Source organism: Erythrolamprus reginae, chromosome 9, assembly GCF_031021105.1.
Source record: "Erythrolamprus reginae isolate rEryReg1 chromosome 9, rEryReg1.hap1, whole genome shotgun sequence".
In the NCBI taxonomy this organism is placed as follows: domain Eukaryota; kingdom Metazoa; phylum Chordata; class Lepidosauria; order Squamata; family Dipsadidae; genus Erythrolamprus; species Erythrolamprus reginae.
Genome location: NC_091958.1, coordinates 44301918 through 44316456, shown reverse-complemented (window position 1 = coordinate 44316456; position 14539 = coordinate 44301918). Strand labels below are relative to the sequence as shown.

At 42.1% G+C, this 14539-nt stretch overlaps 1 protein-coding gene and 1 non-coding gene across 5 annotated transcripts in view; both read right to left on the bottom strand.

Annotated features, from left to right (window-relative positions):
- The window catches only part of PIGQ (phosphatidylinositol glycan anchor biosynthesis class Q), a 56491-nt gene extending 42435 nt beyond the window's left edge, over positions 1–14056 (bottom strand). Inside the window, exons 1-2 of one of the 4 annotated variants that reach the window (XM_070761052.1) lie at positions 13937–14056; positions 4334–5027 (exon numbers count right to left, since the gene is read on the bottom strand). In XM_070761052.1, coding sequence (XP_070617153.1) covers positions 4334–5016 — 683 coding nt within the window. In that variant the 5' untranslated portion in view covers positions 5017–5027; positions 13937–14056. Of the gene's footprint in view, positions 1–4333; positions 5028–9744; positions 10145–13395; positions 13491–13733; positions 13820–13936 lie in introns of those variants that run through there. The other 3 variants (XM_070761054.1, XM_070761051.1, XM_070761053.1) reach the window with 3 other exon arrangements.
- On the bottom strand, positions 13725–13841 carry LOC139172697 (U5 spliceosomal RNA). The gene has a single exon (XR_011559916.1). It is a non-coding gene; the product is annotated as a U5 spliceosomal RNA (small nuclear RNA).
- Positions 14057–14539: the final 483 nt, after the last annotated feature.

Sequence of the window (14539 nt, the reverse complement as noted above, 5' to 3'; positions counted from 1 at the left end):
ACGTAAATCAAACTTCTGTGAAATTAAACTGTCCACTTAGGAAACAACACTGATTGACAATCAATTTCACCTGCTGTTATGCACATTCAACTCATTCAGATCTAGGATGTGTTATTTGAGTGTTCCCTTTATTTTTTTGAGCAGTGTATAAACTGATCTCCCTCTGCAATACTCATTCTTTTAATTGTATTGGGAAAGCTCAATTACCCCCCATAGAAAACTGGGAGGATGCAGCTTTGATTAAAAAACCAAGGTGTCTTGGGTAGAGAGCACAGAATTGTCTTACGTGGGTTACAGAATTTCTCTCTCTCTCTCTCTCTCTCTCACACACACACACACACAAACAGAGGTTAGTGTGTATCAACTTTGATCACTTTAAAATGTATAGATCTCACCTTCAGCATGTCGGCTGGGGGATTCTGGGAGTTGAAGTCTACACCTTTAAAGTTGATCAGAGAAACATAGAAACATAGAAGTCTGACGGCAGAAAAAGACCTCATGGTCCATCTAGTCTGCCCTTATACTATTTTCTGTATTTTATCTTACAATGGATATACAGTATGTTTATCCCAGGCATGTTTAAATTCAGTTACTGTGGATTTACCAACCACGTCTGCTGGAAGTTTGTTCCAAGCATCTACTACTCTTTCAGTAAAATAATATTTTCTCATGTTGCCTTTGATCATTCCCTCAACTAACTTCAGATTGTGTCCCCTTGTTCTTGTGTTCACTTTCCTATTAAAAACACTTCCCTCCTGAACCTTATTTAACCCTTTAACATATTTAAATGTTTCGATCATGTCCCCCCTTTCCCTTCTGTCCTCCAGACTATACAGACTGAGTTCATGAAGTCTTTCCTGATATGTTTTATGCTTAAGACCTTCCACCATTCTTGTAGCCCGTCTTTGGACCCGTTCAATTTTGTCAATATCTTTTTGTAGGTGAGGTCTCCAGAACTGAACACAGTACTCCAAATGTGGTCTCACCAGCGCTCTATATAAGAGTTCTGGGAGAATAGGGAATACTGGCTGGGGAATTCTGGGAGTTGAAGTCCACACCTTTAAAGTTGACCGGGGAATACTGGGAGAATAGGGAATATTGGCTGGGGAATTCTGGGAGTTGAAGTCCACACATTTTGTCTAACCTACTATGTCCGAAAGGAATTGGGCGGCTCAGAAATCTAATAAATTAAATGAAATTAAATTTCCTTGATTTCATCTGAGGAAAAAGGCCACTTTTTAGAATATGGTCCAAGATTCTCTGTGCCTTAGTGCTGAGGATGTGAACAGCATTTGCCCAGTTCTTTAACCGTTCACACAAATGCTTCAGGAATAACCATTGATCAGCTCAAAGTAACCAGGCTGATGTTTAGTCATCTGTATGCACAAGATTGTCATTTGAACAAAGGCCTTCAGTTCCCCCACAGGCATTTCAAATACATGTGGATGCTAACAGGCTTCTACCTCCAACAGATAGTATGAATACCTTAGCTGTAATCTTTCACGACAGTATTACTCAGTTGGAAACCAGGCTGTGGTTTCTGTTTTCGTAGCCCGAGGCTGCACTTGCTAAGGATTGAATGGCTGAGAAGCTACTACCCAAATGGAATTAATCAAACTGCCCTTTGCCAGCTGGGAAACGAAACTTCAATTCCCCTTTTCCCTCTTGCCAGTACAACCAGATCCCCTCTGAAGACCTACTCCACTTTAAAGTATAAGATCACTGGGTGTGGAATTGCTGCCAACCTGCCTTTCCTTGAGGACCTGTAGACTGCACAAGTCAAAAAGAGGGCTGTGAAAATATTTACTGACCCCTCGCATCCTGGACACAAACTGTTTCAACACCTACCCTCAAAACGTCGCTACAGAGCACTGCACACCAAGACCAAAAAATATGGCTTTAATGACACCAAAAAAATATGACTTTAACAATCGAGTTGTCGAAGCGTGGAACTCATTGCCGGACTCAGTGGTGTCAGCCCCCAGCCCCCAACATTTCTCCCTAAGACTCTCCACGATTGACCTCTCCAGGTTCCTAAGAGGCCAGTAAGGGGCGTACATAAGTGCACTGATGTGCCTATCGTCCCCTGTCCAATTGTCTCTCCTTATCTCATATATCATATATTTTCTCTCCTTTCCTTCTACTTCTCTTCTTTCTTACTTTCAATCTTTATATATATTACTTAATGTCTATTCTCTTTCATATGTATTGTATATTGGACAAAGAATAAATAAAATAAATAAATAATAAAACAACTAGACACAAGAACAGTTTTTCCCTGAACGCCATCACTCTACTAAACAAATAATTCTCTCAACGCTGTCAAACTATTTACTAAATCTGCACTTCTATTTCTACTAGTTTTTCTCATCATTCCTATAATCCTTTTCCTACCACTTAGAACTGTATGACTGTAACTTGTTGCTTGTATCCTACGATTTTTATTAATATGGATTGTTTCTTCATTGCTTATTTGACCCCTATGACAATCATTAAGGATTGTACCACATGATTCTTGACAAATGTATCTTTTTCTTTTATGTACGCTGAGAGCATCTGCACCAAGACAAATTCTTTGTGTGTCCAATCACACTTGGACAATAAAATTCTATTCTATTCTATTCTATTTTCATTCCACGCCCACTCAGAGTTACAGGTGGGAGGGTTGCCTTTGGGGGCTTTTCCAGGGTTTTCCATTCAAAACACTGGGAGGACTTAGCAGGGATGGAAAGTTAGTAATGTGGAGCCTTGCCAACTGCTAAACACCCACTTCTGAGTTAACATAAGTCAACTTCTGAGAGGTAGTGTATCTAATGGGGAAGTATCTCTAGGTGTCAGCACCCCAAATAGCATCTGAGAAATAAATTAGCTTCCGGTCCAATTCTCTCATCCAAGGTTCAATTTATTAGCAGAGCCATGTTGGTCAAGCCATTGCCATCCCGATACTAACTTCCTTCCAGTATCCCATCCAGGTTAAGGTTCATCCCGATCCCTACACCCACAAGTTCATCATGAGGACCAGTCCGAGTGCAGGGATTTCACCGACTTCCTCTTTACTTCAGTTGATGCAGAACGAAAGATGACCTTGGACTCCAAGAAAGGAATTTGTTGTGACTAGTAACTTTCCCTCTCATGCAGCTACCCCTCCCAGTTCCCCTAATACTATTCTACTGTGGCAGGCCAAAGTCTCTAACTCCACATGATGGCTTCGGCCTGACACTAGGCTACAAACAAGGAGACAGTGAGTTCTAGTCCTGCCTTTGGCATGAAAGCTGGCTGGGTGACTTTGAATCAATCACTAGGAGACAATGAGTTCTAGTCCTGCCTTAGGCATGAAAGCTGGTTAGGCGACTTTGAATCAATCACTAGGAGATAGTGAGTTCTAGTCCTGCCTTAGGCATGAAAGCTGGCTGCAGGATGAAGTAATAAGGACAATTATAGAATGTGCAGAAATGGATATGATGACGAGACGGTTAAAAAATCAAGAAGAATCTGATTTTTATAATATTTGGGAAAAGATTTACGAATGGTTGAATTAAAAAAATGTTAAATGAATGGAATACAAAGAAAAATGTATATGAATTGAATTTTTTTCTCTTTTCTTAACTTCCTTTTTTATTATTATTAAGAAAGGTTAAATTACATGAAAAGACTTATTTTCTTACTTAAAATACTGTATTGATTTTACAAATTCTACTACGAGCGGGGCAATTGTAGTCCCTGTATATGTTAAATGTATGTTTTGTCTTGTTCATCCTTTTATGATAATCAATAAAAATACTTTTAAAATTAAACGAAAGCTGGCTGGGTGACTTTGAATCAATCACTGGGAGGCAGTGAGTCCTGTCTATCTATCTATCTATCTATCTATCTATCTATCTATCTATCTATCTATCTATCTATCTATCTATCTATATCAATCTATCCTATCTGTCTGTGGGTCTGTCTGTCTATCTAATCTACCTACCTACCTACCTACCTACCTACCTTATCTATCTATCTATCTATCTATCTATCTATCTATCTATCTATCTATCTATCTATCTATCTATCTATCTATCTATCTATCTATCATCTATCCTATCTATCTATTAGATTTGTATGCCGCCCCTCTCCGCAGACTCGTAGGTTCTAGTTCTGCTTTAGGCATGAAAGGTGGCTAGGTGACTTTGAATCCAGGGAAGGATACTGCAAAATCCCCATTCCCTCCCCACTCTGGGGTCAGCCAGAGGTGGCATTTGTCAGTTCTCCAAACTACTCAAAATTTCCACTACCGGTTCGCCAGAATCTGCTGGATTTTCACCCCTGCTTTCTTCCCCATCAACCCACCTACCTGCTTTGACAGATGCCAGCCACGAAGGAAAGGAGGAGCGTTATCAGCATGCAGACGGGGACAGACACCTGTTTCAACAGTTCTACGATAATGCTGGCCTCCACCCCTTCGGACTGCCAGTGGGTGAGCCTGATGGGTCCCTCGTCATACTGGTCTTTCATGAAGAGCAACTGGCTTTTCGCCACCGTGTCAAAAACAGCGGCTAGCTTGGAAGCGTCGCCCGCCTTCTGATCGGAAGGAACTCCGGGATAGTTAGGAGGGTGAAGCTGCGACAGCATGACTTTACGCTGGTCGTAATAGATCACAATGATTTCTTCAACGCTGTTGTCGTCGCCGCTGCCGCTGTTGGATTCCTTCCAGGTGGCCAAACAGTTCCAAAACTTGCTGTCTTTTCGCCTCCCCAGTTGGATCCAGGGGCCCTGGGAAAAAATTATGCCCAGATCTTCCAGGAACTTCTGCAAAGTCTCCTTTTCGCGGCTGTTCGTCCAGGAACCCAAGACGGCCAGCTGGACTTGGGTGGCGTGTTGCATTTGGGAGAGATACTGCTTCACCTGAGCCGGGATCAACGGGAAATGGATCACCGCCAGGATAACAATGGAGTTTTGTTCCGGGATCCATTGTCCGATCAAAAGGCCGCATTCCGCCGAAGCACAGCAGAGAGGGAAAAAGACTTTGAACGCCATGATGTGGAAATCTGAAATATATTAAGTAATAGAGAAAAAAAATGAAATAAATGAAGACTTTCCTAATTCGGACACTAGACGAAATTAAGAGAGTTTAAGCCTTTAGCTGAAGGAAATACTTTTGTTGCTGTTGTATAGACCAGTGTTTCCCAACCTTGGCAACTTGAAGATATTTGGACTTCAACTCCCAGAATTCCCCAGCCAGCATTCGCTGGCTGGGGAATTCTGGAAGTTGAAGTCCAAATATCTTCAAGTTGCCAAGGTTGGGAAACACTGGTATAGACCACTGATGGTAGCTTGTTGCATGTCAAAAGTGAACGCATGCACGCAACAGCATGCCTGCCTGTACCCATGATGCAATGCGCGCACTCCTCCCCCTGCATGACCCTTCCATCCCTGGGCATGTGTGTGAGCACCCCCCCACCCCCCCGTATGCACCCTGTCCCCCCTCGCTCATTTTTGGCTTCCAGGTTGGTCTGTGTATATGTTTGGTTTTATAATAAGGGTTTTTAGTTGTTTTATTATTGGATTGTCACATGCTGTTTTTATCATTGTTGTTAGCCACCCCGAGTCTACGGAGATGGGCGGCATACAAATCCAATAAATTATTATTATTATTATTATTATTATTATTATTATTATTATTATTATTCCAGGCCCAAAATCTAATAAATAATAATAATAAATAAAATGGGACATGCACAGCTACCCCGTGCTCTGTTTGGGGCCTGGAAAGCCTCCTGCACCAACCTGGAAGGCAAAAGGGCTGCGGGGATGCAATGGGAGGCCCCAAAATGCAACGTGAACACCCCCGGCGCATGTGCTTTGCCTCCGGGCATGCACGCACGCATCTCCCGCATACAACCTGCCCCATGAGCGTGCATGGCAGAGATCCGAACACCAGCTGGGTAGTGGGAAGCTAGCATGCATGCACAGTGGAGCTGGATTGGGGCGATGGCTGGCAGGGGTACAGAGAGGGCCCTGCGTGCCACCTGTGACACACGGGCCATAGGTTCGCCATCATGGCTATAGACAGTATTCATTCATTCATTCATTCATTCATTCATTCATTCATTCATTCATTCATTCATTCATTCATTCATTCGTTCATTCAACTTCTATGCCGCCCAATCCGGAAGGACTCAGGGCGGCTTACAACAACAGTATGAGTACAATATAAATAGATACAAAACAGTAAAAGAAGTCGAACATTATCTAAGGTTAAAACATAACAAACTAAAACCCCATAAAAAAATAACCAAGAAGAATCGGAATTTTAAAATAACCAAGAAGAATCGGAATTTTATAATATTTGGCAGATGATATATATTTGGTGGGATAAAATAAAAAATACATAAGGTTGTTGAAATATTAGCAAAAAAGCCAAATTTAATAGAAAAAGCTAGATAGTGATGTTTTATAATACAATGTGTTTTTTTCTTTCTACTTTGGATTTGATTTAACTCATAATTAAGTTTTTTATGGTACTTTAATATATTAATAGATATGTTTTTTAAATAGCGAATTGTAATAGATATTCTTATATATTCTCTGGATTGATCTAAACAATAATAAGTTCTTTTTTTTTCTTCTGTACAATGAAAACTTCTATCTTGAGCGGAGCGATTGTAGCTCCTTTCTATGTTATATGTTGTAATAATATTAATATTAATAATAATAATAATAATAATAATAATAATAATGTACCTTATAATGTCCCTAATAACGTACCCTATAATAATAATAATAATAATATTATATGTTGTGTTTGTAATGTTTGTCTTTTGAAAAATAATAAAAACATTTTTAAAAAAGCTATTATAAAAAATGGCAATCACACTCCTATACGTGTACACCATTCATATAATTGGACCATTGAAGATGTAAATGTATGGCCCCCAGGCCTGCTGGCAAAGCCAGGTCTTCGTGGCCTTGCGAAAGGGCCAGCAGGGTGGGAGCAGTATGGATATCGGAAGAAGTTGGTTCCATAGAGCCGGGGCAGCCACAGAGAAGGCCCTCCCCCGTGGTCCCGCCAACCTGCATTGCTTAGTCGACGGGACCCGGAGGAGGCAGACTCTGTGAACTCTTATTGGATTCTTGCATGCATTGCTGAAGAGAGAGAAAAGTAATTTAGAAACTGTTTTTTATCCCCAACCAGGGGATAAAAGGCAAGCAAGTGGGCTCAAAAACAACAAACTAATGTGCTGAAGCTGACCAGACTAAAGACTAGCCAGATGAATGCCTGGTAGGGCAGATTATTTCTTCCCTATTTTCCTCCCCCAAAACTAAGGTGCGTCTTATACTCCGCATAAAATGGGACAAAATTCACTTAACCGCTGTCTCGCTTAGCAACAGAAATTTTGGCTTCAGTGGCAGTCTTAAGTCGAGAGCTACCTGTATTCAAGAATAGGTGAAATGTGAGAGGAGGATTGAGGTCGTCAATTACAATCCTGGATTAGACACCAGGAGGCTGGGAGTTTGAGCCAGTGATTATGGGTCATAGAAACATAGAAACATAGAAGTCTGACGGCAGAAAAAGACCTCATGATCCATCTAGTCTGCCCTTATACTATTTCCTGTATTTTATCTTACAGTGGATATATGTTTATCCCCGGCATGTTTAAATTCAGTTACTGTGGATTTACCAACCACGTCTGCTGGAAGTTTGTTCCAAGGATCTATTACTCTTTCAATGAAATAATATTTTCTCATGTTGCTTTTGATCTTTCCCCCAACTAACTTCAGATTGTGTCCCCTTGTTCTTGTGTTCACTTTCCTATTAAAAACACTTCCCTCCTGAACCTTATTTAACCCTTTAACATATTTAAATGTTTCGATCATGTCCCCCCTTTTCCTTCTGTCCTCCAGACTATACAGATTGAGTTCATGAAGTCTTTCCTGATACGTTTTATGCTTAAGACCTTCCACCATTCTTGTAGCCCGTCTTTGGACCCGTTCAATTTTGTCAATATCTTTTTGTAGGTGAGGTCTCCAGAACTGAACACAGTATGCCAAATGTGGTCTCACCAGTGCTCTATATAAGGGGATCACAATCTCCCTCTTCCTTTCCCTCCCTCTCCTCAATCCAACCTACTTTACAGGGTTGTTTGTGAGGAAAAGAGCAGATGGGAACATTACGCACATTTTCTTGCGTTGTACAATGATAGAATATAAATATAACAGAATAAATACGTTCGACAGCCATCTCTCAGATCATCGCTTCATTACAAAGGACAAAGGGGAGCCATAAAGGGTCTCCAATTGTTATTATTTTCCAACTATGAAATGTGGATAAAGTGGCATTTCCTTGTACAGCTGCCATGGGAACAATTAAGTCAATTAATCAGATGATTAAACTAAACAAGCACAAGGACTGCCATGGCGGATTGGATTAATGAATCAGCTCAAAAGCTGGTTGCAATTTAATAGAGTTTAGAACTGGGATTCTCTTGAAAGAAAGAACTGGGTGGTCTCATTAAAAGCAAGCATTTCATCTCAGATATTAAGTCAAATGGTGGCTTTTATTCCACGGACATTTAAAGTCACGAAAGCTGATGCCGCCCTCGAAAGCAAGAAATACAGAAATCCTTTCTAAACCACCAGAACAATTAAGTTCTTCATGGGAAGTTTCTATAGAGAGCCCAGCTGGAGTACCCAGCATTTAATCGTAGAAGGCTCCAATGTCTCCAGCAATAGCCTGGCCTGCCTTCCGCCCTCAAAATTATAGTACCTTAAGGTCTTTCATTACCAGCAACTTAATTTCATCAGTACAGTCCTACCGAGAAAGCATACAGCAGCAGTCACAGAGGTTCTCAAGGCCAGCTTTTGTACTCCCCCAGTTACTGTACTTTTTAGCAGCAATCCGGTATTTATCGAATTCCTGCTGCTTTCTTCCTGGTGGGAGATCCCTGGGAGATCCAGCAGCTGGAAAATTTATTTATTTATTTATTTATTATTTAGATTTGTATGCCGCCCCTCTCCGCAGACTCGGGGCGGCTCACAGCAAAGTGAAAAACAATTTACAACAAATCTAAATTACTATATAAAAAACATTTTAAAAAAACCCATTTTCTAAACAAACATACAGACAGACATACCATTCATAAATTGTAAATGCCCGGGGGAGATGTCTCAGTTCCCCCATGCCTGACGACAAAGGTGGGTCTTAAGGAGCTTACGAAAGGCAAGGAGAGTAGGGGCAGTTCTAATCTCCGGGGGGAGTTGGTTCCAGAGGGCCGGGGCCGCCACAGAGAAGGCTCTTCCTCTGGGGCCCACCAACTGACATTGTTTAGTTGACGGGACCCGGAGAAGGCCCACTCTGTGAGACTATTTAGCGGTGCCAAGGTCACATTGGCCTGGGGTGTCCTGCAAGGTGGCTAGTCTACACTGCACCCCAAGGCTTAGGTTACACAAGCTTAGCCACCCCATGAGTAACTGCTCACACATAATTTCATTTTGTACAGAACTGTATTCATCTCTCATGCTTAGCCGCCCCACAAGTAACTTGCTCATACATAATTTCACAATTGTATTCATCCCTCGTGCTGTGCATTTTTTAAAAAAACAATTCAACTCTTCTGAAGTTTTATATTTTGATAGACACTTTATATGCATTTTTTGCTAATGTATCGATGCTACTATGTTGTGACACCATATAAAACAAACAAACAAATAATAAGCAAGCAGCAATCCAACACCAGCGCAGATGGCATTGATCCCACCACTTACCTCCCTTCTAACAAATTATTTGCCTTTTTAGGTTTCTGCGTCAGAAGAACAAGGAGAAGTAATTTTTTTAAAAAACTGCTATCGATTTTGGTTGTGGTATGGAGGAGGTGTTACAAGGAACTAAAGAATTTTTTGAGTGGAAAGCATGATAGAGGGATAGTATCATGTTATTTGAATTCTCCGCCCTGATCAACCGCTCTGTTTTCACTCTAAAACCCAAGGTGACATCAAAACACCTGACACGTGACCTTGAAAGGGACGAATTCTTATCTTTTTAAGTAAGTTAATAACAAACACAAACATTACAGTCAATAAGACCAGTTTACAGTATCCCGCCAGCTGCTGTCCTTCAGCACCATTCCAAGGTTGTCAGGCAAAAGCAACCACCATTAAAAAAAAACCCACCCCATTGGGCTGTGTCCCCTGTACTAGGTCCAATCAGCAGAATGGAATGTTGGTTTACAGCAGGTAGGTTGGAAAGCACAGATGCTAAAATAAAGTACAGCTGATCTCTGACATTTTGCCCGGGAAAAGGGACAATTCATTTGCACTGGAAATGCTGCAAGAAGAGGGAAAGTGGGGTTTGATTATATAGGTCTTAGAACAGTGGTTCTCAACCTCTCTAATGCCGTGACCCCTTAATACAGTTGCTCATGTTGTGGTGACCCCCAACCATAAGTCTAGCGCTAATTCTCCCAACAGAGCTTCAAGCTGATTGGCAGGAAGGTCAGAGGGACACCCCCACTGTAAACGTCTGATTGGCCAGATTGTAAAAATATGTTCCAAGGTGCCAGAATAGAATAGTTCCTAACACCATGGGAAATTTGTCTTTTCCCATGGTCTTAGGCGACCTCTGTGAAACAGTTGTTCGATCCTCAAGAGGTCCCGAACGCCAGGTTGAGAACCACTGTTTTAGAAGGATAGCAGGCCCTATAAAAAAGGTACATGAAGCAAAGTTTTAGACAGAAAGACAGCAAAGTGTATCAGAACTATTTGTAATCTTGCTGAGCTGTTGCAGTGAAATGTGTTTTTGCCAAGTATGTAGTTTTGCAATATATTTGGAATCGGAACGTTGAAACTGTGAGAAATAGGGAACTAAAAGTAGCTGATGGATAGAGGTTTGAGATGTACACAGGTGAAAGCCAACAGAACAAAGACGTACGTTGTGAAATGTGTGCAGAAAAGTATACAAAGAATGCCTTGGGATATGTTCAGGGCCTCTGGCCATAGCTAGTCCTTGCTGGACTCAGCTATCTCAGTGGCCCTCATGGCAATGGGTTGTTATGATGGCTGTTCATGTTCCATATATGTGTGTGTGTGTATGTTTTTCCCCTGGCTCAACCTGGTCTCTCCCCCACCCTCTCTCTATATATATATTGCTCAAAAAAATAAAGGGAGAGATATTGACTGTTTAAATTGATTATGCTATTTCTAAAGTAAACACTATTTTGTATACTTTAATTTATCTCTTTTGTATGACGGAATAATTACTCTTATCTCCTGGATAGCTGCTGGAATCCCATGTTTTCCTCTGTGCATGTCCTTGATAACTCAAGGGTTCTGCACACTCCTTAACAAGACCCTACCCCAAACATCTTGCCCCAAAGACCTCACTTCAATTCAATTTTCAATTCAATTTATTAGATTTGTATTCCGCCCCTCTCCGAAGACTCGGGGCGGCTCACAACAATAATAAAAACAATATTCCAGCGAAAAACAAATCTAATATTAAAAAGCACACTTCAAACATCAAACCAACCAAAATATCTTTTTCTAAAGACTCCACCCTAAATCTCTTTTCCCAAGACCCCAACCCAAAGATCCTCCCCAAAGACTCTATGCCAAGCACTGTCTCCCCAGAAGCTCAGCCCAAATATCTCCCCACAAAGATCCCACTTCAAAGATCCCCCCATAAAACATTGTATTTCAAAGATCCTAGGACATAGGGGCAAAGACCCAACCCCAAAGATTCTCCCCCCAAACACAAATACTCTCTCTCCCCAAGACCGCACTCCAAACAACTTCTCCCAAATACCCATCCCCATTCTGGCTTAGCCCAAGGCAGACCCCAGCCCTTTTTGCAATCTGCAAAAGCTTCTTCCCCTACGGCAGGGGTCCCCAAACTTGGAAACTTTTAAGACTTGTGGACTTCAACTCCCAGAATTCTAGGCGGCTGGAGAATTCTGAGAGTTGAAGTCCACAAGTCTTAAAATTGGCAATTTTGGGGACTCCTGCCGTACGAGGTCCTTCCCAATGAACAGGCGACCCTCCTCACTCATCCCCTTCCCATCAAATGCTTCCAGGACTCACTCAACCTGGGAATTACCACAACACACATACACCATCTATCCCTGGGTTTGATTCCTGTATCAGGCGACTCCACCCAACCAGTGGAATGCTACCCGATCAGTAAAGATAGGCATGGTTTTAAAAAAAACCTGTTTTAATTATTAATTGCTGGTTTTAAATTGTTTTGAAATGTTTTTAGGGAGGGTTATATCACATTATGGAACATCATCTTTCGGCTGTGGCGAGAAGGGCATTTGCCCAGGTTCGCCTGGTGCATCAGTTGCGGCCCTATCTGGACAGGGAGTCATTGCTCACAATCATTCATGCCCTCATCACCTCTAGGTTCGATTACTGCAACACTCTCTACATGGGGCTACCTTTGAAAAGTGTTCGGAAACTTCAGATCATGCAGAACGCGGCCGCGAGAGCCATTGTGGGGATTCCCAGATTCGCCCACGTGTCTACAACACTCCGTGGCCTGGAGTAGCTGCCGATCAGTTTCTGGTCACAATTCAAAGTGTTGGTTATGACCTTTAAAGCCCTACATGGCATTGGACCAGAGTACCCCCGGAACCGCCTTCTGCCGCACGAATCCCAGCGACTGATAAGGTCCCACAGAGTTGGCCTTCTCCAGGTCCCGTCGACTAAACAATGTCGTCTGGCGGGCCCCAGGGGAAGAGCTTTCTTTGTGGCGGCCCCAGCCCTCTGGAATCAACTCCCCCTGGAGATTAGAACTGCTCCCACCCTCCTTGCCTTTCGTAAACTACTCAAGACTTACCTATACTGCCAGGCATGGGGGATTTGAGACATCTTTTCCCCAGGCTCCTTATAATTTATGTTTGGTATGTATGTGTTGTTTGGTTTTAATATGATAGGGTTTTAGTTATTTCTTTTAATATTAGATTTGTGCCACTATAATATTGTTTTTATCATTGTTGTGAGCTGCCCCGAGTCTTCGGAGAGGGGCGGCATACAAATCTAATAAATTATTATTATTATTATTATTATTAATTATTTATTTTTATTATTTTTATTATTATTATTTGGTTTTAAGCTGCTCAGAGTCTTCTGAGAGTTGGGCGGCATATAAGTCAGTCAGTCAGAATGAATGAATGAATCCCCCATGAAAGGCCCAGCATCCAAAGAGAGACCCATCCCATGGTGGTTTATTCAGCTAACTCAGTTTAAGCCTAGGCTTCGACCTGGGCAGGAACCCTGGTCAAAAAGGGGGAGCTACCGTGTCCCCCTTTGCCCCTTTTTCAGTGGAGAGCCCCCCCTCGGAGAGATACGGCATAGAAATGGAGTAAATAAATGAATAAATGAATGAATAAATAAATAAATACATTTGTTCCCCAAACTTACCCCCCCTCGCTTTCGCCGCCCCCCGAAACGCGGAAGAGGGAGAAAAAAACTGGGCCCGCTTGACATTCAACCCACTTCCGGGTGCTACTGGATGGTTTCCTAGGAGACGCGGTCCGCGCCTCAAAGAGCTCCGGCCGAGCAGTCCTTCCCTAATAGCCTTCCGGCGACCTCCTGCGTCCGCCTACGTTGAGTTCCACCTTGCCGAGACTCCCTTTCGCAGAAAGGGCTCCCCTCTACACGAACCGTTAGCAGAAATTTGCATAAATAAGCGAACCGGTAGGGACCTCCAGCTAGCCACACCTCCAACTATTTTTACGACTTCGCAAATAAGCCCTTACCGTAGCAGGATCTCAAAAGAATTATTCGAAACTCATAAGCAATCCTCTCCACGGAAATCTTTAATAAAAGGGGAAAGATTTATACGATCTGAAGAGAAACCAGAGAATACGTTGCCCTGGTTCGAGAGACCGGTCCGTGCCTGTCCATTATAATAGGGTGACCCTTCCCTACGACAAATAAATTACGTTGGGAGAATACGTACTATTAAGAAAAAATGAACAAAGTGAAGCTTGAATGGAAAAGACGGTTTTTACAAATTGCAGAAATGGCGGCAAAATTGCGCCTTCTTTCTGCGCAGTGCATCATGGGTGCTCTCGAAGGGAAATTAGGCTTCTCGTGTTCACTGTAAGGCTCCGCCCCGACTGCAGCTGGTCGCTAGTAACCTAAGCGCGAATGACTGGGGGGGGGAATGTCAGTTTTTGCTCGTGCTCTTACGACGGTAAAGTTTGGCGAATTTCAAGCAATCCAGAGAATAGGATTCGGAAGAGAATCAAAGGATCTTTTGTTGTGGTCGTGTTTATTTATTTTTAAGATCCAAACATTCCCTAATAATGTATAACTTGATATCTCCCCCCCAAGTTTTCGCATTTTGGTATCTTCCAAATGTATCGGAACTTCAACTCCCAGGAATCCGAGCAGTTTACTTTTGTGGCGAGGGAATTTTGGGAAATGTAGTCCCGATATATTTGCAAAGCGCTGGATTTGGAGCAAAAACTTTATGGTAGAAAGCTGTGACTTTCCAGAAAATGCAAATTCAGGACAGATTAATATTCTATAAAGGAATAAACTTTAATACTGGCTTTCC